Genomic DNA, 23,047 nt, shown 5'->3' with positions numbered 1-23,047 from the left:
GGGCACCCTGTGGCTGTGAGGAGGCAGCTGTCAGGATGCGTGGCCTGTGTGACATGGAGGGAGGCTGGGCAGTGCTCAGCCCAGGCACTGTGAGCTCCCCACTGTCCTGCTCCTGGGCAAATACCCATGAGGGGCACACAGCAGGTTTATCTGGGGATGTGGGCACTGCAGCGTGGCCGGGCAGCCCCTGTGCCACCTCTGTGCCAGCCTGTGCCGTGGATCTGGCACAGCAAATCTCTGGCTGGTGGTGAGCAGAGGGGGTGAGTCATGCTGCTGCCCAGAGCCATGCCAGGCAGGACTGGCAGCTGGGGCTGCAGCCAGGCCACTGCTGGGCTGGTGGCTCCTGGGAGTGGCAGAGACCCGCGTGGGGCTAGAGTCAGGCTGTGCCCCAGCACTGGGGGTGGCAGCCTCCCTCCACAAGGGATGTGTTCCCTGCCCTGGGCACCTTTGGGGGCAAAGGGGAGTGGGGGGCTGCAGACCCCTCTCTATTGTCCCATCCTTGTGTGGCTGCAGGGCCCTGGGGAACGAGGTGAGCAGTCTCGGGGAGCAGGGGCACCCCCGCCCTCCCCGGCCCACGCGCCCACTCGCGCCAGCAGCTCTTGGCATGCAGGGAGTGTGTTCCTGGCAGCCCGGCCCTCTCCCATCTGGTATTTATCTCCTTCCCGAAATCCCTCCTGCTGCGGGGGGGATGCCCGATGCTGGGGGGGTGAGAGGGGGAATCTGGGCCCCACTGCTCACTCTGCAGCCCAGGGAAGAGGCTGGGCTGAGAAAAAGGCGGGGTGGGGGAAGAGAACTCCCCCACACATCCCCACCCCAAGAATGCATGTGGGTCCCAGGAGACCCTATTGGGTCCTCTGGGACCTCCTGTCTGCTTTTAAGTCCTGGGGGCAGCCCTGTCAAGGTACCTTTGCCCCAAGCAAGCTCCCAGCCCAGCTGCAATTGTGGCCACTGCCCTGGGGAGGGGGCACATCATCCCCCTCCAATCCCAACGCTGCTGCCTGGCTGACAGTGGCCTGCCAGCACTGTCCCCCACCCCCAAACCCTGGGTGCCCCAAAGCTGCAGGAGCCAGGAGAGCCCGTGGGTTGCCTGGGCAACTGCAGCCAGGCAGTGATGGGGAGCAGTCCAGGGGAGCAGTTGCCATGGAGACCCGAGGAGCACAATCACCTTGGCAACGGTCCTGTGTGTCCTGCCACCCCCCACCCAGGGCTGCATCTGGAGGAGATGCACCTGGGCTCCATTGTAAACCTGGGCCAGCTCCCTGGATGAGGAAGGAGGGGAGGCAGTGGTGCCCACCCCTGCAAGGGGACAGCCTTGGCTCCCAGCACTCACCCAGCCCCCAGCTGAACGGCGCAAAGGAAGAGGGGAGGCCAAGCTCAGCTCCTTGGCTTTATCACTCACACACCACTGCAAGCCATTCCCACACCCAGTCCTGGCCAGGAGCTCAGCAGGAAAGCCGGGTGCAGCGGGACTGGACACGAGGGCAGGCTCTGTGGCACCCTAAAGCTGTGCTCCCTGCAGAGAGGCACAGAGGGCACAGAGGGACACACCTCCCATCTTGGTGACAGAGCAGCTGGCAACGGGACTCATCACTGCCAGCCCCTGGGTGTCCCCAGTGTCATCTGGGCAGTAGCTGTAGGCACACGGACTGGGGTGGCAGGACAAAAGTGGCACAATGGTATAACACTGCAGTGGGTCAGGGGGGTTTGGGTCTCTGCCACTCCACTGTGCCTGCTGTGCCCCAGCAGCCCTGGCTTGCCCTAATAATCATCCCCATAAATCCACACACTGGGAAAAAACCACAAGGGAGAAGTCCTGCGTGGCTTTTGGGAGGTCATGGCTCAGAAAGAGACACAAGTCCAATAGCTGGCAGCCAAAGTAGTGCCCCAGTGTGGGGTTGGGGTCTCAGCTCCTCAGCTTAGGCATTGTGTAGATTTTCCCCAAGCTTCCACGTTTAGGGGGGGCCTTCTGGCAGACAAAGGGAGGATGAGGAGGCTGTAATTCCCCTCCTCCCCAAAACAGACTGAAGGGCACACCGAGACCCCTCCCTCCCAAAAGGAATTGCACAGCTGCATAGGAGGAGACAGCTGGGATTTCTGCAGGCTCCAGGCTTGGCCCGGTTCATGCTGCCCCTCCCTGGGCACCCCCAGGTGCTCTCAGGCCTGGTAGAGGGGCACCACGCGGTCAATGGGTCCCCGGCAGATGGGGCAGAGGCGGGTGGGCAGGGCTTGGAAGCAGCGGAAGCAGCAGCAGATGTGGCCGCAGCCCAGCAGGACGCACTCACGGGGCCGCGACAGGCACACCACGCACGAGTCCTCGGGTGCTCGGTCGCTGCCCTCCTCCCCATCCAGCTCCTTGTCCTCCTCCGGCCGCTGCCCGGGCCGGGAGCGGCGGTAGGCGCGGCACAGGGCGTGCAGGAGCACGGCCAGCCCCGCGGCCGCGCACAGCAGCGCTGCCCCTTTCCAGAGCCCGCTGGCCGACTCCAGCTCCGCCAGCACCGTCTGCCAGTCCCCCAGGCAGAGGAAAAACTCGCCTCCCTGGGCCGGCGGCTGCAGGTGCAGGGAGCCGTCGGGCTGCAGGGACAGCTCCCCGATGCCCGTCAGCCCGGCCCCCACCCGCAGCATCTCCTCCGTCTCCAGGATGCCCTTGGGCTTCTCCCCGATCAGGTACTGGCCCAGCAGGTCGCGGAAGCCGTGGGACGGCTGCTGGAACCGCTCGTACACCATCTCCAGGGGCAGGCACACGGCTTGCAGCGGGCTGTCCACACTCACCTGCGTGGCTGCCTCAGGGCCCGGCGAGGCCAGCAGGAAGGGGACGGTGTAGATCTGCTCCGAGAGCACCCGCTCGCTCTCGCTCCTGCAAGCACGGAGGGTTGGGGTGTGGAGAATCACAGCATCAGTCAGGCTGACCTCTGAGATCATCATCTTCAACCCATGACTGAATATCAGCCTGTCAGCTAGAGCATGGCACTAAATGCCATGTCCAGTCTTTCCTTAAACACCTCCGAGGATGTCAACTCCACCGCCTCCCTGGTGGTGAAACCTCCTGCTCCCTGGACAGCTCATTCCAATGTCTAATCATCCTCCATGTAAAGTTCTTCCTAATCTCTAACCAAAACTTCCCCTGGCATAGCTTGAGGCCATTTCCTCTTGCTTTGTCACTGGTTGCCTGGGAGGCTGATCCCCACCTGGCTACAGCCTCCTTTCAGGGCGCTGGAGAGAGCAATAAGGCAACCCCAGAGTTTCCTCCAGGCTAAACATTCCCAGCTCCCTCAGCTGCTTCTCATCAGACATGTGTTCCAGCCCTTCACCAGCTCTGCTGCCCTTCTCTGGACCTGCTCCAGCAGCTCAATGGCCTTCCTGAGTTGAGTGAACTGGACACAGGACTCAAGGTGTGGCCTCACCAGTGCTGAGTACCAGGGGATGATCACTGTCCTGCTCCTGCTGGCCACAACACAGAGAAGCTCTGAGCTCTTGGTGCTGAGCTAAGCAGAGGGACTAAAGTCTTTAACTAAGTTATTTTCTGCCATGTGGCCCCAGATAATGGGGTCTGGACTCACTGCTGCAAGCCCCCTCCTGCAGCCCCTTCCCATCACTCACCAGCTCCGGGCCAAGCTGTTCCAGATCAGCCGATGCTCCTTCAGCTGCAGTTTCTGGATCACGCCCAGCAGCCCCTCATGGTAGTGGCTGGTCAGTGCAGCCTGGGCTGGCAGCACTATGCCTAAGGACAAGGGATGTGTCACGGCCAAAACAGGAGATCCTGGCCCTTGTCCCTGATGCAGGGCCACAGGGTGTCCTTACCTTCCAGGGCAACATAAGGCAGGCACCGCCCCTCAGCTGCAGACACCAGGGCTGGCAAATTGTCATCGACCTGGAGCTTTGGGGCCTCCTGGAAGAGCATGGACTGAGTGTGAGCGTGGGCAGGGACAGGGCAGTGAGCAGGCCAAGAATGGTGCTGTGGAGACCTCTGGCCTGCAGCCTGCTCAGATCTGCATGTCATGAGGTCACCAGAGGATGGAGCAGGCTGCAGGCATGAGTGTGTGCACCTAAATCAAAGCGTGGAGGGCAGTAGGGAAGAGACACTGGTTGGGAAAGAGCATCTAAGAGACAGGGCTACCTGTATGCGTGCCACGACTCTGGATTTCCTCCTGTACAGGTAGTAGAAGAGGCCAGAGAAGGCGAGGCTGGAGCCCAGACACAGCAGCTCCCCTGGAGTGATGTGTTTGTCCATGGTGCCAGGCTTGGGTGACAACGCCTGCAAGGTGAACATGTCTGGGGAATGGGGCTGTGTCACCCATGACAGGGACATCCCAGTGCCCCTGCTCTGAAGACAACATCCCTGGATCCCTGTCCCCAAGGCAGCGCTTTGTCTTGTTGTCCCCAACCCCAAGGCAGAGATGCTCCTCCACCCCTGTCCCCATGCTCTGCCGCCCCAGAGCCAAGCCTGCCCACGGTCCCAGAGGGGGCAGTTCACCTCCAGCACCCACAGGTGCCCGGTACTCGGCTCGGCCCTGCATCCTGGGCCCAACCGGGGCCCAGTCCCACATCCGGGATCGGGCCGAGGCCCAGCGCCCGTGACCCAGCCCTGGGCCTGGCCCAGGCTCCCACCCGGGTCTGGCCCCCCGATCTGTCCCGGCCCAGCCCTCGGCTCGGTCCCGGCCCGGCCCCGCCGCCCCCGATGCCCCCGTACCCCCGAGGCGCCCGAGGCCCGGACCCTGGCCCTACCGCGCTTCCTGCTGGGAAATGTAGTCCAGCCCTCGCGGTGAGGCGGCGGCCCTGCCGTGACCGAACTGCCTCTCCCAGCATTCCTCACGCTGAACTACAGCTCCTGTCGTACTCTGCGTCGTCCGCAGGCAGAACCACAACTCCCCGCAGCCTTTGCGAGCGGCTCTGTCCGCAGCCGAGGCGTCCCGCGGGGTACCGGTACCGGGAGCTCGGGACACCCCGGCATGGGGCTGGGGCCGCGCTGTGCGGGGCGGGACCGGCCGGGCCGGGGCCCGGGAGCTCGGAGTGAAGGCTCGGGGCAGGCAGGGAACTCCCGTGGCTCTGACTCGTCCCCACCAGCTTTGCAGTGTTCTTCCCCACCTCGCTTCCCTCCCTCGGGGAATGTCCCCCCAGACACGCCGCCCCCGCTCCCCTCCCTCGGCGTGTCTCACCGCCCACGTGTGCCCAGCCCTGCAGCCGCCCCCCACAGCGGCCCGGATCCCCCTCTCCCCCCGCCCCGGCACCGCCAACGACCCGGAGCTGCTGGAGTAAGTGGAAACTGCTTTTAATCGTTAAATAAACTCGGCGACAGCCACCCACAGCTGAAGGCACCAGAGTCCCCGCTGCCGCCCGCTGGTCCCAGCAGAGGTGGATGGGGAAGCCAAGCTGGACTGGGAGGGGACAAGGGAAGCGCGGAGCCGGGTGGCCCCCAGCCTCCATCTCCGGCAGGCTGGGGGGCAGGAGCAGGGGGATCGTGGCTCTAATGCTTTCCCCGGGACCCCTTTGACCTACCCGCCTGAGGGGGGGACGCAGCGCAGGGGCCACTGAGCTGTGCCCGACTCAAGCACATCAAGGCTGGGGGGCAGAACTGCGTTTTGGGGGTGCCACAGCCTCTCTGCCGGCCGTGTCCAGCCCCAAGCCATGGATGGGGCTGCGGTGGGTGCCTGGTGCGGGGCCGTGTGTGCCGGGGAGGGTGCGGAGGGGTTGTGCGGTGTGAGCACAGGAAGGGCACTGCGCTCTGCCCGTGGCCAGCTCCGACAGCTACTGAGGTTTGGGGAGGGGGAGCACAGCAGAGTATCGTCCCTCTGCCCCCGGCACCCTCCCCGTCCCTACCACACCTCACAGTGCTTGCCGGGGTTCATGGGGGAGCCCAGGGGGCAGCCGAAGTGTTCCACAAAGTCCCGGGAGTTGCTGAGGGTGCCGATGACACGGTACTTGTCGGGGCTGTGCGGGTCGGTCACCAGCCCTTCGTGGGAGCTCTCGGGCGTCCGGACGGAGCACCACACCTGGCGGAGCGGGAGCAGCCTCAGGGATGGGCACCGAGCACCTCCCGGTGCGGGATGGGGAGCTGCGGGGTGGCTCCGAGCAGCCCGGGAGGTACGGGAAGCCCATCATCCTGCTCCGCCCTACCTGCGCAAAGCCCACGAAGAAGAGCTGGTGGTTGGTGAGCCCCAGGGCGGGCAGGCGCTTCTCCTCCCCGTTCTTCTGCAGCCAGGACTTGTAAGCCTGCGGGAGAGCCGGCCTGAAGCTCCGCGAAGGGACAGACAGGCACGGGGTTCGTGTCCCCTCCGGATGGCGGCACTCACGTTGTAGGCTGCCTTGAGCCCGCCGTTGTCGGCGATATTCTCGCCCAGGGTCTGCCGCCCGTTCACCTTCTCGCTGTGGACGGTGTAGCGGCCGTACTGCTCCGTCATGCACGCCGTCCGGTTCTTGAAGGCCTCCAGGGAGGAGTTCTGCCACCACGGCCGCAGGTTTCCCTCTTTGTCATATTCCCGTCCTGCAGGACCGAGCCGTGGGTTGGGGTGGGACTAGGGGGAGCCGTCCCACTGCAGCCCCTCTGCTGCAGGGGTCCCGAAGCAGAATGGGGCGTGGTGGGGGAATGGGCACCGGGGGATGCCAGGGGGACCTGGCACCTTGGGCCCATGCCCAGGGGGGATGGTATCCCCCAGCCCCTGCTGTGGGCAGGCTCTGCCTGGGGCTCAGCCATGCACTTGGGTCCCCAGGCATCCCCCAGTGCATTCTCACTAACCCAGCCCAGATCCGTAATCCCAAATTCCCTCATTGACCCCATGTGGACTCCGAGGCTGTAGTGAAGGTGCAAAGCAGAGTGGATGCAAGAGGGACCCATCCCACGCCCGGGAGGGAGGAGGATGAGGAGGGGGCTGGGGCTGCAGACACTGTGTCCTCACCAAGCGGATGAAGCGAAAGCTGCACAGAGAAGCCGGGGGAAGGTATCGGCAGGTGCCACCTGGGGAGACAGGACGATAGAAGGGGGTGGCCAGGGGGGCACGAGCACACATGATGCAATGGATGGCAAAGCAGGACCCCTGTGCTCCCAGGGCACCTCTTCCCCATGCCAGGGGCAGGGGCTGGGGGGGGACAGGAAGGTGACAGGGTTAGGGGCTGGTGCTGTCTGTGGGCTCTCACCTTGGTCATCAAATGCATGGGTCAGCTCATGCCCCATCACCACGCCGATGCCACCGAAATTAAGGGCTCTGTGGGGCCATGGGAAAGAAACAGGTAAGTACAAGATGTGTTAATGACGCCATTGCAGCCACCCCATCTCTGTCTGGGCACCCAGTGACACTCTGCTCCAGCTGGGACCCAGCTGGGGATCACTTCTGCTGGGGACACTGCTGGCCCCAAGGGGACGCAGGCTGCAGCATGTTAAGCCTTGAGAGACAATCAAGCCCTTCAGGGCTTTTATTTGTCACTGTGGGGGGACTCTGTGGCATGCTGGCCCTGATCCAACCCCTGGCTCCAGGAGGTGCCCCCCATGCCAGACTCACTTGGGGTGGTTGCGGGCGTAGAAGGGAGCCTGGAGGATCCCAGCAGGAAAGACGATCCCATTCTTGGTGGGCAGGTAATAGGCATTGACAGTCTGTGGGGTCATGCTCCACCTGGGCAGGGAGGTGGGACAGGGCACAGGCAGGGGTGTGTCCCTCTCACCCCAGCCCCCTCCTGTGCCACTGCCCACCACAGGGCCCTGCCCAAGGCTGACATTTTTACCAAGGACCTTGCTGGGGATAAGCTACAGCTATCACAGGTGACCTGTGCTACCACAGGTGACCTACTGTGCTGTGCTAACCACGAGGGTGACCTCCTCCCCACTGAACAGCACCATCCAGGCACCCAGAGTCCCATCCTCCCCTCCTCCCCCCCAAGCCCACCCCTTACTGGTCGCGGTTGGGGGGTTTCCGGAGCTGGTCAGCCATCACTTTGGCAGAGAAGTTGTAGAAGTTGAGCATGTTCTGGAAGAAGGAGTCCTCAGAGACCTCGTACTGGTGAGGAAGAGGAGGGATGAGGACAGGTCCACTGGGGTGGTTCCCCACACCCTGGCCAGGATGAACTCAGTACTTGGGTGGCTTTGCACAATGTCCCAAATGGGGACATTGCTCGACAGTGGCCCCCCCCCCAAGTTTGGCATGACCAAGCTTCTCCCCCCCAAGCCAAGGTGCCCCCTACCCCATCATAGACATCATCCAGCTCCTTGTTGTCCAGAATGAAGTCAGGGAAGCCAATCATGTCATAGATGGCATCCGCCTGTATGGGGAGAGGCCCCAGAAGTGAGATTGGAGAGCTTGTATGGATAGGGTAGGGTTTCCCATCCACTTCCCTCCCTGGGGTCACCTTCTCCTTTGCAGCCTGCCTGGTCTTCTCGTCCATCCAGTCCAGCTGGTCCAAGGATACCTCGAAGGCTGCACGGATCTCGCTGATCATCTCCTCAGCCTGGGGAAGGGAGGGAATGAGGGCCCCCTACCCCCACAATGCCTCAGTGGGGACAGGGTGGACAGGGTACAACCTCCCCAGGGCAAGAGATCTCATTTTCCAGCTCCCTGCCTTCCAGCCCTGGGCTTGGGTGGAATTGGGATTCTCATGGATGGTGATGGGGAGGGAGGGGATGGGGACAGAAGTATTCTCACGATGGCCTTGCTGTCCCGGTCAAAGGTGGCTTTGACGAAGAGGGAGCCCAGCGCAAAGCCCAGTGTGTCATCCGTGTTGGAGATGCAGGTTTGCCAGCGGGGTGTGCAGGACTGTGGGAGCGAGATGAAGGTCAGTGAAACCCTCAGCCCACTCCTCTGCTCTCCTGCCTTCACTCAGCCTGGCTCTGCCTCATCAGAGGGGAGATAGGCAGCAGCAAAACCCCCATCCCAAAAGATAATTGTGGGTTCCCGCTGAAGCATCCAGGTCTTAGCATGCCAAGGGCATCTGAAGGACAGAGGAGGTCCTGGCTGCTTCCAGGCTGAGTGTGGAGGGGCCTGATCCCAGGGCCCTCCGTTACCTTCCTGGTGCCATAGAGTGTCTCCAGCAGCCTCTCCTGGGCTGTCTCGAAGCGCTGGTCCAGGCTGGAGGCCGTCTTCTGCACCAGGTTCCAGATCAGGTAGTTGTTCAGGATGCTGCAGGGGCGGAGAAGATGCTTCAGCTCACCACAGTCTATGACTTCAAGACACTGATGAGCCCAAAATGTGTCTCTGCCATGGGGGCCACAGCCAGGGATATGGAGGAACCTCACCTCCTGTCAGTGTCATTGATGAGCTCAGAGACCTGCTGAAGGTAGGTGTCCCCATACACCACCACAGGCTCCGTGTCTGCCAACTCCAGGGGGGCCAGGGCGTAGGAAAGGTAATCCAGCCAGTCAATGGCAGGGGCCAGCACCTGGAGGGGACACAGGAATGTGGCACCAGGGCTATGCTTCATCCTGCTCAGCATGCTCAATTCCTGGGGCAGGAACTGTGTTTTCTGGGAAAGACCCAAAGTCCCTCACCACTCCAGATCCTTCTCTGCACCCTTAATGCTCTTAATGCTGCAGAACAAGGAGAGGACCCCTGGACCCTACAATATGAGGTGGCAGCTTCCCCCAAATGGTAACAACTAGGGGGATGGACATCCAGTGCATGTCCCATAGCAAATGTGGCTGCCCAGGGTGTCCCAGAGTCAGGACAGCAATGGTCACAGATCTCTTGGTGCCCTCTGGACAAGTCCCATGTGTCCCAGAAGGGTGTCCCCAGGCTGCTCTGGGCCATGCCCACCTGCAGCTCGGCGATGCTCATCTTGTGGTAGATCTTCTCGTCGTCTCGCCGCTCAGCCTGGGGCACGGTGATGTTGGCCAGCTGGGTTTCAAAGTCCAGCACCTGCTGCATCTGGAGGCGGGTGGGCTCCGGGGTGCCCCCCAGCAGTGTGCCCAGCTCCACCATGTAGTCCAGGTATGCTGCCAGAACCTGTGGAACCCCAGGCCCCGCCTCAGTGCCAAGCACAGCTCATCCCACCTCCCTGGGGTGGGCACCCAACAGGCAGGATGGAGATGCCAGGTGTATCCCAGTGCTGCTGGCACCGCAGTGCCACGGGTTTGCCCTGATTACTGTTGGCAGCATGCCCAGCAGCCACCTCACCCTCTCGTTGGCAGTCTTGTTCAGATAGTAATCCCGGGATGGGAGGAAGAGCCCCGACTGGTCCACCTGTGGGGAGAGAGGGGCAGCATAGACATTCTGGTGTGCCCTGGTGTCTGCCACCCCTGGGGGCCAAGGTGCCAACCTGGATGATGTTGCTGTTGGAGCTCTTGGAGTCTGCGCCCACATACACCGTGAAGAAGGGGGTTGCCCGGTATGTGCCTGACACGCTCTTGAGGACCTCCATGAAGCTGGTTTGGTTCCAGGAGCCAGTGATGTTCCATCCCCCGATCTGCCAGCAGACAGAGCTGGTACCTCAGGGAGGGATGGGGTGCATCCCAAGGTTACTCCCTCCCTGGTTACGTGAAGAGCTAAGCAGGTGTGCTAGGCCGAGCCCTGTCAGCTCAGCTCACGTGTGGGTGTGTGCCCACCTTGTCGATGAGCTCCATAAGGGGCTGGGAGCCCAGCTCCTCTATCCTCTGCTCCTTGAGGCAGGACAGGTAGTACCGCTGCGTCTTCCGCTCTGCCTCGCTGCTGGAGTTGAAGGTGGTGTTTTCTGTGGGAGGCTGTGGGTCAGCCCCAGTGACACAGAGGTCACCCCCTTGGTGTCTGCAACCCCTTGGTGCCCACCTAGGAGATGCTTCATGATTGCCTGGTTCTGGTCCCAGATGCTGTTGAAGGTGCTCCACTTGGAGCGCCCGTTGGGCAGCGGGTTCCTCTTAATCCAGCCCCCACACGAGTACTGGTAGAAGTCCTGGCACGGGTCCGTCTCTGTATCCAGGGCCTCCAGGATCTTGCTGGCCACCCGGACACAGGCATCCGTCAGGCACGTGCTGTGAGAGGGATCTGGCAGGGAAGGCATGCCTGGGGCTGGGTGAGTGTACTGGGGGAAACCGAGGCACGGAGCGGGGCCAAGCCCTGTCTGTACCCCAGGATGGGCAGAGCACCTGGAGCAGGTACCCTGGGCTGACCCATCACTCCTCATCCTCCCGGGTGTGGGGACACAGCTGCCATGTCTCCCTACCTCTGCGGTACTGAATGGCCAGAGTGACGACGGCGACGCTGAGCAGCAGGGCCAGGGAGACGGCGACGGCGCAGAGCACCAGCTCCAGCTGGCTGCGAGAGGCCAGGCGGCTCAGCAGCGTCCCCGGCCCCTTCCGGAACCCCACCTGGGCAGGAGGAGCAGGACCTGCCATCGCACCGTGGGGGGCCGAGCATCACTGCCCCCCTTCCCTCCCGCCACTCCCCAGTGCCTGGCGGGGCTGCATGAGGACGTGGGGACCAGGGCATCGCTGCCCACCAGCCCTGGCGAGCCGGTGGTGGGTGCTGGCAGCGCCCCCAAGCCACAAGGAAGGACCAGGCACGCTCTGTGCCGCATTTTGGCTGACTCCCAGCACATCCCTGGGGACAGCCGTGTCTGGCTTGGCTCCCAACCCTGCTCCCAGTGCCCACTTGGCTGCAGGCAGGCCCTGGGGTGAGGATGGGGGCTAGAGGGGATGGAGAGGGGGAGGATGGAGGAGCCGGGGCACAGCTCACCTCCACGCTGTCGGGAGAGGTGCTGCCATCCCCCGCTGGTTCTGGCCCCTCCTCGTCCTGCAGTGTGGCACGCTTGTAGTTGGGCATCTGCTGAGGGAGGGAGCGGGCTGGTGCAGGGGCGTGGGGGCTGCTCCCCGCCCTGCCACACCCTCTGGCTCTTATGGCAGGGCCCAGTGCCTGCTCAGTGAGTACACAGCCGGGCTGAGGCAGGCCCTGACCCCCGCAGTGTGCCTGGGCCTCCCCCAGAGGTTGTCCCCAGCCCTGCGTGGCCCTGGAGAGCACGGGGAGAGCTGCTAATGAAGGACCTGGGGGCCGTCACCGGAGCATCCCTTTGCATAGCCATGGCATCAGCCCTGCCAACAGGTGACACATCGCCACGGAGATATGGTCCCCGTCACCAAGCAACGGTTTCCTAGTGCTGCTGTCTCACTCCTCCTCCCCTGACTGGAACTTTCCATGCAGATGTGCACAGGTCTGAAACATCTGGAAGTGCTTCCAGCCCCATCATAGCTCCGGGGGTGACCAGGATGCAGGACAGAGCATGCAAGGGGAGAAGGGGCACTGCAGTGTGTACCAGCCAGCGGGGCAGGGTCCCCCTTACTCCTGGCCTTGCCAGGCAGCTTGCACAAATCCAGCCGTGAGGGCTGCTGAGGACTCAGCCAAGAGGGAGGTGGTGGAGTTGAGCCAGCAGCATTGGAGGGGGGGATATGCTAGAAGAAAATGCTGGAGGTTTTGGTGGAAGAGAGTCAGCAATGCCGCTGGTTGTGAGCTATCCTTAGGCTTCAGAGCTAATGCCTGGGTGGGTTGCAGCTCACCCTCCAGTCTGTGCTGCAGACTAAAGTGAATGCCCAGCCTGCAGGGCTGCTGTTATGGGTCAGGAAGGAGCTGGGGTGGGATGGATGATGGGCAGGGGGGAAAGCAAGGAGAGTGCCTCATGCCCAGCTCTGCCCACTGCCACACTGCTGGGATAGGGAGGGGGCATCGCCAAGGGCTGCAGCAGGAGGGTGGGATTGGCAGGAGATGGCAGGAGCCCCCGCTGAGTTGGGCTCCTGGAAGGTGCTGGCATTAGGAAGGATTGCTCAGCATCCTGAAGGAGCTTGGCCAGCCTAGCCCCCCCACCGCCCCAGCTCTCCTCAACGTGCTCCTTTCTGCTCCTGGGTGGTCCCCATCCTGGGCAATAGCCAGCACCCCCTCCCTAGCATCTTCTGTGGCATCCTCAAGGCAGGAGCCTATTTCTGGGGCTCCTCCTACCCCCTCTGTAGGGCTGAGACCCATGGGGACAGGGCCCCCTGCCCCCTCCAGAGGTGCTGTCTTGGGGTTCACCCTATGAGCAGCATTACTGTACTCGGTGGAGTGGGGTTTATGGGGCCATGCCTGAATGAACCACCCCAGTTCTCTGTCCAACCCCAGGCAGGGATTTGGAGGGGGTCCTTCCTCCACCGTGGGGGACAGGGACCCTCTGGCCGCTGAGTTCCCTTAGCCCCGGCACCACGCAGCCCCTGCATCCCATAGGCTCTCGCCGCCCCCCGTAATCCACCAGTCCCCCCCTCCCTCCCTCCCTCCCTCTGGTTCCCGAAGCGCCCGCAGCCCTGGCAGCTGCTTGAGTTCTCCAGCCCCGGGGCTCTCCTGTGCCCCGACCCCCTCCTGTTCCCCTCGCCGAGCCCCCCGCCGGTGTCCCCCGTCCCCCCCTCCTCTTGCCCTCCTCCCCGCCGCGCCGCTGCCCCGGGCACTCACGGCGTGTCCAAGCTCCTGTAGGGCCACGTTCATCCTGGCCATCCCGGGCCGCCTGCTGCCTAGCTCCGCTCCCCGCCCGGGCCGCGCCGGGCCCCCGCCGCCGCCGCAGCGCCGCCTGCCTCCGCCGCCGCCATGGCCCGCACCGGGCGCCGCGCTGCCGCCGAGACCGGCACCGGGGTCTCACAGGGATGGGGCCGGGCGGAGATGGGGCCGCGCCGGAGGGATGGAGCCGCAGGGGCTGAGACCGGCGGCGCGCGGACCGCAGGCACCGGGCGGGGGCGACGGGGGCCGGCGGGCCGGGAGGGGCTGGAGCGGGGACCCCGGTGCCCAGCCCAGCGGCACCGCTCAGCTCCGCTCGGCCTGGCCGCCCAGCAGGGTGACCGCCGTGCGCACGGGAGGACCTCCGCGCCGGTATCTGCACCGCCGCTTGCACCCCCGGAGAGCCGCAAAGGCACCGCAGCCTCCCTCACCGGCACCGGCACCGGCACCCGGACCGGCGCCCTCACCGGCACGGGCAGCAGAACCCGGGCTCACATCCGGCTGCCCGCAGCGGGTACCGGCGCACGCACACAGGGACACAAGGACCGGCTCCGGTCGTGAGCGCTCATGGGGGCACAGCAGCGCCGCACGGTACCGGTCACCGGCAGCGGCCGGTAATGGTGCACAGCGGCAGCAGCACGCCGTGCTCCGGCACGCGGGCACACCCCCGCGCAGCACCCGCACAGCTGGATGGATGCACACACGCACACCGACAGCCCGTCCCCGGTACCCGCACACCAGGATGGATGCACACACGCACACCGACAGCCCGGCACCCCGATGTCACCCTTAGGCCCGTGCCACAGCACACGCACCCAGGGTCGCACAGCCGTGCTCAGAGCCTTGGCAGTGGGCAAGGAGAAGGCCGGGGCTGTGCACAGCTTCACATCCTGCCTCCATAGTTCCTAGCGCTGTGTGACCGCCTGTCCGGGACAGGGCGTCCCCGCAGGGCACCCGCTCGGCGCCCGGGGTGCGGCTGTTCCGGGGCTGGAAGCGCTCCCCGGGGTGCCAGGGGGACAGGGTGAAGGCAGCGCCACCTGCCCCGGCTGCGGAGCCGGGGACACAGCACGGAGGGTGTGTGTGAACACAGGGGCTGGGCCACCAGGCTGCCCACGGGTGTCTGTGACATGCGGGGGCGGCCGCGAGCCTGCCAGCAATGCTGCTGCACTGGCCCAGCTCGGGGGGCAGCGCTGCCCATGGCAGGGTGGTGGAGCCCCGGGTCTGCAGCTGCCAGTGCAGCGGCCGGTGCCAGCGTCAGTGCCGGTGCCGCTGTTGGTGCCAGTGTCGGTGTCAATACCGGTGTGCCACTGTCGGTACCGGTGTCAGCGTCAGTGCCGGTGCCACTGTTGGTGCCAGTGTCGGTGTCAATACCGGTGTGTCAGTGTCAGTACCGGTGTCAGCATCAGTGCCGGTGCCTGTGTCGGTGTCAATACCGGTGTGTCAGTGTTGGTACCAGTGTCAGCGTCAGTGCCGGTGCCACTGTTGGTGCCATCGTCGGTGTCAACACCGATGTGTCAGTGTCGGTACGGGTGTCAGGGTCTGGGCTGGTGCCAGTGCTGGTGCCAGTGTCGATGTCCGTGTCAGTGTCCGTGTCAGTATCGGTGTCGGTGTCATTGTCAATGTCGGTACTGGTTTCAGCGTCAGTGCCGGTGTCATTGTCGGTGCTGGTACCGGTTTCAGTGTCAATGTCGGTGCCGGTTTCAATTTCAGTGCTGGTGTCAGTGTCGGTTTCAGTGTCGGCGCCGGTACCGGTTTCAGTGTCAGTGTCAGTACCGGTTTCAGTGTCAGTGTCGGTACTGGTTTCAGTGTCAATGCCGGTACCGGTCTCAGTGTCAATGTCGGTACCGGTCTCAGTGTCAGCGCCAGTGTCAGTGTCGGTACCGGTTTCAGTGTCAGTGCCGGTGTCAGTGCCGGTACCGGTTTCACTGTCGGTGCCGGTACCAATTTCACTGTCGGTGCCGGTACCGGTTTCACTGTCGGTGCCGGTGTCCCCGCACGTGGGGCCGCCCCGCCCTTGGCCCCGCCCCCGGCGCCCGGCTGTGCCGTCACGGCGTTGCGCAGGCGCGGTGCGGCGGAAGCACGACCGGGCGAACATGGACGCGGGCGGCGGCGGCGGCCAGAGCCGGGTGCAGGGCGGCCCCGGGGGGGGCGGCGACGAGAAACCCACGCCGCCTTGGGGCCGGGACCGCCGGGACCCGCCCTCCGGGCCCGAGAAGGAGCAGGAGCTGGTGAGTGCCGCCGCGCCGCGGGCCGCCGCTGAGTCACGGCCCGTTCGGGCCCGCGTCACCGGCGGGGCAGGACGTCATCCCGCGTCACGGGGCTGGCCGGCATCCCTCCGGGAACGGGACGTCATCCCGCGTCACGGCGGCGGCCAGCATCCCTCCGGGGACTCCCTCCAGCGCGGGCATGTGACGGCAGCGAGGGGTTCCCTCCGGCGGGGCCCCGGCACGTCATGGGGTGCCCGCGTGACGCCATTGAGGGCTCCGTTCCCGGGCGGGGGGCGCGGGGGTCTCAGAGGAGCGCTGGTGAGGGAAGCCCTGGTGTAAGCAGGCTGTGTGTGTGTGTGACACTGGGCACTGTGCAGGGATTCCCAGCACGGCGGTGACCTTGGCTCTGGGGCTCCCCGTGGGCTGGGGGACACAGTGGAGGGGCTGCTGTCAGTGCCCCAGCTGGGCTGTGACCTGACGTGCCCCTCTCTGTGGGGTTGTTTTCATACAGCACAGAGGAATAGGGGAGGTGCATCTCACACCCCGGGAATGGGTGGTTTCTTAGGGAAGGTATCCCCAGGAATGCGAGCATTGCTCCACCCTGGCAGCACTGGGGCAGGGTGGTGCCCTGAGCAATGAGTGCATCACTTTGTCCTGGTACCCCTGTGGCTGGGGGTGACATCCCTGCCTCTGTCACACTGGGAGTCCTGTGCCCTTAACTCTGCTTTCTCCTGTGCGTTTTGTCAGTCTGAGGAGGACAAGCAGCTGCAGGATGAGCTGGAGATGCTGGTGGAGCGCCTGGGGGTGAGTCTGTGCTGTGTCCCTCAGCAAGGAATCCTGGCCAGGATTTGACTCTGTCTCTTGCTTATGGCTGTTCCTCGTGCAGTGTAGATAGATAGGGGGATTTTATCTTGAGTGGGGTGGGCCCCTGCTTGTCTGCTGTGATCTGTCCCCCCAGCCTTGTTTCCTGTCCGACCTGTGCCCAAGGGACCTCTGTGTCTCTGATGTGAGAGAAGCTTTCTGCTCTACTGTGCCCTCCTTCTCCAGCTCTTGGGCTGAAGGAGGCAGCTCAGGGTGGGGGACTGTTCTGCTAAGAGCCATGGCTGTGTTTGGGGAGGGCTGGTGAGGGCGTGGCTCAGGAGCCAGCCCCTGACAGGCAGCTTCCCTCTGCAGGAGAAAGACACGTCACTTTACCGTCCAGCCCTGGAGGAGCTGCGGAGGCAGATCCGCTCTTCCACCACCTCCATGACCTCTGTTCCCAAGCCCCTCAAGTTCCTACGGCCCCATTATGGCAAGCTGAAGGAGATCTATGAGAACATGGCTCCAGGAGAGAACAAGGTAGAAACTCTTGGCCCCACCATCCCATGTGATTGAGGGGACAGTGCTGGGGCAGGCAATCGCAGAGCCCTCTGGACCCTGGGATCTAACAGCACTCTCTGTGACTTGCTCCAGAGGATTATAACTTGTCAGGACAATACCTTTGCCAGCTGTGGTGGTTTTCAGGCACAGGGAGGGTGTGGTGTCTCTGGCTGCCCCTGGTTCCCTGTGCCTGGCCTGTGTCTGGAGCTCTGCACTCTTTCTGCAGCGCTTTGCAGCAGACATCATTTCTGTCCTGGCCATGACCATGAGTGGGGAGCGGGAGTGTCTCAAGTACCGGCTGGTGGGCTCCCAAGAGGAGCTGGCATCCTGGGGGCATGAATACGTCAGGTAAGCCTCAGGGGGACCAGAGGGGAAGGATAAGGGCTCAGGGGAATTTCCTGGAGTGCTTTAGCTCTAGCCTGGCTGGGATGTTTCTTGACTAGCTGGTCATGTGTTCAGCTGCTGCTATCACACCTGCATATGTGTCACTTCATGCTCTATTCATGATGGTTTTCTAGCTGCAGAGATCTTGCTGCTGTGGCCTCTGAAATCTCTGGTCTTAACCCTGTTTCTCCTCTGGCCTTGTCCCCCATAAAGTCTGCAGAATGTAGAGCCTCCATAAACAGTACACAACCCTGGCTAACTGGGAGCAGCTGCTCCCTGTTCTCACAGCTCAGTGAAACTGATTTTTGTAGTGGTGACGTCCCTTTGTTCCTGCAGGCACTTGGCAGGAGAGGTGGCCAAAGAGTGGCAGGAGATTGATGAAGCTGACAAGGCTCAGAGGGACACACTCCTCACCCTGGTCAAGGAGATTGTCCCCTACAACATGGCCCACAATGCAGAGCACGAGGCCTGTGACCTGCTCATGGAGATAGAGCAGATGGACATGCTTGAGAAGTACATCGATGACAATGCCTACTCCAAAGTGTGCCTCTACCTGACCAGGTGAGGGGGCTTGGCAGGCTGAGGTGCTGGATGGGGCCTGATCCCTGTGGGGCCTAGGTTGCCTGATCTGGTTGTCACCTTCATGTCTGTCTCCTCCTTAAGCTGTGTGAGCTACGTCCCAGAGCCCGAGAACTCGGCTCTCTTGCGCTGTGCCCTGGGCATCTTCCGCAAATTCAATCGCTACCCTGAAGCCCTGCGCCTGGCTCTGATGCTCAATGATGTGGAGCTGGTGGAGGACATCTTCACTTCCTGCAAAGATGTGTAAGCAGAGATGTTCCCTGCCCTCTGCAGCCTTTGCTCATCCTGGTGGGGCAAGGCTCCCCATCTGGGCAGAGATAGGTTGGGTCTGTCACTGTTAGAGGTGTCTGGGGGTTTGGACTGAGACTCTTGTCCCTGAAATGAGGATGGGCAGGAGTGGGTCTGTATGCCCTGGGCAGGGCAGGTAGGCTCACTGCTTGGTGAACCTGTGTTTGTGCTGGGGCTTGCTGGGTTCTGGGCACTCAGGAAACCCCTCCCCTCTGCACAGAGTTGTCCAGAAGCAGATGGCCTTTATGCTGGGCCGCCATGGGGTCTTCCTGGAGCTGAACGAGGATGTGGAGGAGTACGAGGACTTAACAGAGATCATGTCCAATGTCCAGCTCAACAGCAATTTCCTGGCCTTAGCCAGAGAGGTGAGTGTCCCAGCCTGGAAAAGCACCCTGGGCTACCTCCAGCTGTGGCTGCCTGGCTGCCAGGCTCTGTGGTAAGATTTGAGAAGAAATCCATCATCCCTGTGATTTGGGCTCCTCTTGGAGAGGTTGCCATTGTAGGATGTGCTGGCCGGGTGGTAACCTCCTTCTCCCTTGTCTTTGCAGCTGGACATCATGGAGCCCAAAGTGCCAGATGATATTTACAAAACCCACCTGGAGAATAACCGTAAGGGCTTGTGTTGTGGCTATTATCATCCCTGCCTGTGTGGAGTTCTTGAGGCTGCCAAGTACTCTGAGCCTGTGTGGTCAGATGTGTATCTGAGGTGGGCAGGTGGCCTGCCCATGGTCTCTGGCCTGTGGATCTGGGCTTCTCTTTCCTGCTGGTGATGGGGACGGGTCCTCGTTCCTATGGTGTGGGATGGCTGCATGTTGAGGGCTGGCAGGGCTTCTGTTGCTGCTTTCCTCACCCTGTCATTGTTCCACAGGGTTTGGGGGAAGTGGTTCCCAAGTGGACTCAGCCCGGATGAATTTGGCCTCCTCCTTTGTGAACGGCTTTGTGAATGCTGCCTTTGGACAGGACAAGCTGCTGACAGATGATGGCAATAAATGGTTGTACAAGAACAAGGACCATGGTGAGTTAGCAGGCTGGGCAGGGCTGGAGGTGCCTCTAGGCTTGGGGTTATCACCCTGTCGCTTTTAGGGTAAGGGTGGCTGAGCTGTCCTATGTCCCTGGCTTCTGCAAGCCCCCCACAGGGCACATCAGTTCAGGCCTGATGAGGGCCTTTCTTCCCTGCAACCACAGGGATGCTGAGTGCTGCAGCCTCGCTGGGCACAATCCTGCTGTGGGACGTGGACGGGGGGCTCACACAGATCGACAAGTACCTGTACTCCTCAGAGGATTACATCAAGGTCAGTGACAGATCCTGGCTCTGTGTCTGTGTGGGGCAGTCCTGCTGTGCAGCTGGCTGGGGAATGGTCCTTGCTTTGGTCCCCTGTGCAGCTCAGCTCCTGCACAGAGAAGCGTTGGATGCCCTGTGTCCCAGGCTTTTGAGCAACTCACAGTGAAGTGGTGGTCTTTTGGGGACTGCCTGAAGCATCCTGGGGGCTCCCCTTGTCACACAGCTATGAGCTTTGGAATTCTCACCTTGATCCAGGGTGGCATTGCCCACTTCATACCAACTTGCCTATCCTGGGGAGGGGTGTGATGTGTGAGGTGACATCAGTCACTGGCTGGCAGGGAGCTTTGTGTTGGTGGCTAGTGTGTGACAGTGCTTCTGCCTTGCAGTCTGGAGCCCTCCTGGCCTGTGGCATCGTCAACTCAGGGGTGAAAAATGAGTGTGACCCTGCCCTGGCCCTCCTGTCTGACTATGTCCTCCACAACAGCAACACCATGAGGATTGGAGCCATTTTTGGGTAAGGGCCTGGCCCCAGCCTCCCCGTGCTGCACAGGGTGGTGCAGCTCCTCCCTCACACCCCTCTGCACTCTCTGCAGGCTGGGACTGGCTTATGCGGGCTCCAACCGTGAGGATGTCCTGACTTTGCTGCTGCCTGTGATGGGAGACTCCAAGTCCAGCATGGAGGTAGGGCATGAGGCAGGGTTTGCCTGTGATTCCTGCTTCCCCATCCTGTGCCCCAGAGCTCCTGGGAATACAGGTGCTGTCCTGCAGCCACCTTGAGCTCCAAGAGCAAGGCCACATGTCCCTGCTCAGCATTGTGCTGTGCCAGAAGAGCATGACCCTATTTTCCTTATCTGAGCTGCTGCCACAATGGGATTACAGCAGGTCTAGGAGGATAGGAAACCATCAGGTCCCCCAGTAGCCCAGATTTTCATAGAAAGTGGAGACCAAGGGTACCTAGTGTTATAGGCCAGCTTACTCTGAGCTGTCCCTGTGTATGACATGGCTCTTTTCCCCATCACTAGGTGGCTGGTGTGACTGCCCTGGCCTGTGGGATGATATCAGTGGGTTCCTGCAATGGGGATGTCACCTCGACTATCCTCCAGACCATCATGGAGAAATCAGAGACAGAACTGAAGGATACCTACGCCCGGTGGCTGCCACTTGGGCTGGGCTTGAACCACTTGGGTAAGGCTGGGCAGTGCCAGTGGCTCATGGGGTGGGAGCATCCCTTCCTGCTGTCCTTTAACCACTATGCTTTCCTTGACAGGGAAGGGAGAGGCAATTGAGGCCATCTTGGCAGCGCTGGAGGTGGTGTCGGAGCCATTCCGCAGCTTTGCCAACACGCTGGTGGATATCTGTGCTTATGCAGGTGAGTTGGGCTGGTTGAGGTGAGGGGAGGCAGGAGCAGGTCCAGGGTCCTCTGCATGCTGATCCCGGCCCTCCACTTTCTGCCCAGGCTCAGGGAATGTCTTGAAGGTGCAACAGCTCCTGCACATCTGCAGTGAGCATTTTGACTCCAAGGAGAAAGAGGAAGACAAGGACAAAAAGGACAAGAAAGAGAAGGAGAAGAAAGAGAGCTCAGCTGACATGGGTGCTCACCAGGTGGGGAAATGTGGGCTGGGGTTTGTGTGCCTGGAGCAGGAACTGGATTTGGAAGGGTTCCTAAGGCCCTTCCCCCTAGGCCTCGGGTGGGCACAGAGGCTTAAGAGCTTGGGTGTTGGGCTGGGTGCTCTGTGCCTGGCGCTCAGGACCTGTGTCCCCCACAGGGCGTGGCAGTGCTGGGGATCGCGCTCATTGCCATGGGCGAGGAGATCGGGGCGGAGATGGGCCTGCGCACCTTCGGCCACCTGGTGAGTGACACCAGGGGGACAGCACAGAGCCGGGAAGGGACCTCGGAATAGAAACTGGGTATTGCCTCACATCTCAGTAGGCCTTGCTGCACTGGGTGATCTGAGTCTAACACCCACCTCCCCTCTGTGCAGCTGCGGTACGGAGAGCCCACCCTCCGCCGGGCCGTGCCCCTGGCCCTGGCTCTTATCTCAGTCTCCAACCCCCGGCTCAACATCCTCGATACCCTCAGCAAGTTCTCCCACGACGCTGACCCTGAGGTCTCCTACAACTCCATCTTTGCCATGGGCATGGTGGGCAGTGGTAAGCCTGGGGACAGCCTGGTTTGGGGTTTGTTTACGGGGAAAGGTGAGAGACTCGTGCCTTGTACACTACTGTGCCTGCACCTCCTTGTCCCCAGGTACCAACAATGCCCGGCTGGCAGCAATGCTGCGGCAGCTGGCCCAGTACCACGCCAAAGACCCCAACAACCTCTTCATGGTGCGGTTGGCCCAGGTGAGGATACTGTGCTCACTGCTTGTGTGTGGAAGGGGAAGTTTGGGGTCCCTGCCCTGGGTGTGGGAGGAGAGTGGTGTCCTGGGGGTGTCACCCTCTCCTGAGGACAGGGCTTGGAGTCCCAGGTTACTCCATCGCTCTTTTATGTACTTTCTCTGCCACACCAGGGCCTGACTCATCTGGGCAAGGGGACACTCACCCTATGCCCATACCACAGCGATCGCCAGCTCATGAGCCAGGTGGCTGTGGCTGGGCTGCTGACTGTCCTCGTGTCCTTCCTGGATGTGCGCAACAGTGAGTGCTGCTGGCTCTGTCCCCCCACTTCTCTCTGCCCTGCAGCGTGGGCATTGCTCAGCCCCTTTATTTCTGTCTTCCCTCCAGTTATCCTGGGCAAGTCCCACTACATTCTCTATGGTCTCGTTGCTGCCATGCAGCCCCGCATGCTGGTCACCTTCGATGAGGAGCTGCGGCCTCTGCCCGTGTCGGTTCGGGTAGGACAGGTAAGGGGCAGCCCGGGCTGGGGAGGGGCTGTGCTGATGTCCCTCTGTGTCCCTGGCATTGATCTCTCTCTCTCTCTCAGGCTGTGGATGTGGTGGGCCAGGCAGGCAAGCCCAAAACCATCACTGGCTTCCAGACTCACACAACTCCAGTGCTGCTGGCGCACGGAGAGCGGGCAGAGCTGGCCACAGAGGAGCACGTGCCTGTGACGCCCATCCTGGAGGGATTTGTTATCCTACGCAAGAACCCCAACTACGACGTTTGAGCCAAGGGGAAACTGGGGGGTGGGTAGGTGGTTTGGGAGGGGAGGGAAAAACCCTAGTTTGTTTTTGTTACCGAGAGTCAAGGAAATAAACTATGTGGAGACTAGTGCTGCCCTCTTCTCCTTGTACTGCGAGTGTGGGCTGGGCTTTCATCCTTTTGGGTGTGCCTGTGGCCCATGGAGGCTGTGCACAGTGCAGATCCCAACACGCAGGGCATGAACACAGAGTTGTGGGGTGCCGTGGGTGCTCCATGGCTTCAGCATCCAGCGGTGCCCTGTGTGTGTGCCTGGCACAGCCACATGTGCTCAGAGTGTGCAACTCCCCTTTAGCCCAGCATGGCCTGTCCCTGCCTGGCTTTGCCCTCCTGGGGGGTCTTGGCTGGCAACTCCCAACTTTTAACTGCCCTGCCAGATGTGCTGGACTCTGCCATCATTTGGTGCTGCTCCA

General features: G+C 62.2%; 3 protein-coding genes across 3 annotated transcripts; 1 reads left to right on the top strand and 2 right to left on the bottom strand.

The window, feature by feature from the left end:
• Positions 1-1,374: 1,374 nt before the first annotated feature.
• On the bottom strand, positions 1,375-4,803 carry LOC132077584 (mitochondrial ubiquitin ligase activator of nfkb 1-A-like). The gene is made up of 5 exons (XM_059479392.1): positions 4,723-4,803; positions 4,115-4,252; positions 3,799-3,886; positions 3,598-3,718; positions 1,375-2,854 (listed from the first exon to the last, which is right to left on the bottom strand). Exons 1-5 carry the CDS (start codon positions 4,801-4,803, stop codon positions 2,155-2,157), a joined length of 1,128 nt encoding a protein of 375 aa, XP_059335375.1. The 3' UTR covers positions 1,375-2,154.
• Positions 4,804-5,326: 523 nt separating this feature from the next.
• Positions 5,327-13,400, bottom strand: ECE2 (endothelin converting enzyme 2). The gene is made up of 19 exons (XM_059479152.1): positions 13,359-13,400; positions 11,625-11,711; positions 11,113-11,257; positions 10,719-10,934; positions 10,520-10,644; positions 10,234-10,380; positions 10,092-10,157; positions 9,732-9,920; positions 9,215-9,357; positions 8,984-9,098; positions 8,625-8,735; positions 8,332-8,430; positions 8,167-8,244; positions 7,879-7,982; positions 7,491-7,601; positions 7,129-7,196; positions 6,288-6,478; positions 6,112-6,207; positions 5,327-5,987 (listed from the first exon to the last, which is right to left on the bottom strand). The coding sequence occupies exons 1-19, from the start codon at positions 13,398-13,400 to the stop codon at positions 5,811-5,813; spliced, it is 2,310 nt and encodes a 769-aa protein (XP_059335135.1). The 3' UTR covers positions 5,327-5,810.
• Positions 13,401-15,467: 2,067 nt separating this feature from the next.
• On the top strand, positions 15,468-22,664 carry PSMD2 (proteasome 26S subunit ubiquitin receptor, non-ATPase 2). The gene is made up of 21 exons (XM_059479153.1): positions 15,468-15,625; positions 16,352-16,408; positions 16,778-16,942; positions 17,190-17,311; positions 17,684-17,908; positions 18,011-18,169; positions 18,435-18,579; positions 18,763-18,823; positions 19,083-19,229; positions 19,400-19,506; positions 19,883-20,010; positions 20,090-20,177; positions 20,519-20,681; positions 20,764-20,865; positions 20,953-21,098; positions 21,263-21,346; positions 21,479-21,647; positions 21,745-21,839; positions 22,007-22,133; positions 22,221-22,339; positions 22,420-22,664. The coding sequence occupies exons 1-21, from the start codon at positions 15,491-15,493 to the stop codon at positions 22,600-22,602; spliced, it is 2,727 nt and encodes a 908-aa protein (XP_059335136.1). The 5' UTR covers positions 15,468-15,490; the 3' UTR covers positions 22,603-22,664.
• Positions 22,665-23,047: the final 383 nt, after the last annotated feature.

The sequence above is a fragment of the Ammospiza nelsoni genome, chromosome 10 (assembly GCF_027579445.1).
Source record: "Ammospiza nelsoni isolate bAmmNel1 chromosome 10, bAmmNel1.pri, whole genome shotgun sequence".
Classification (NCBI taxonomy): Eukaryota; Metazoa; Chordata; class Aves; order Passeriformes; family Passerellidae; genus Ammospiza; species Ammospiza nelsoni.
This window is presented reverse-complemented; position numbering and strand designations above follow the sequence as displayed.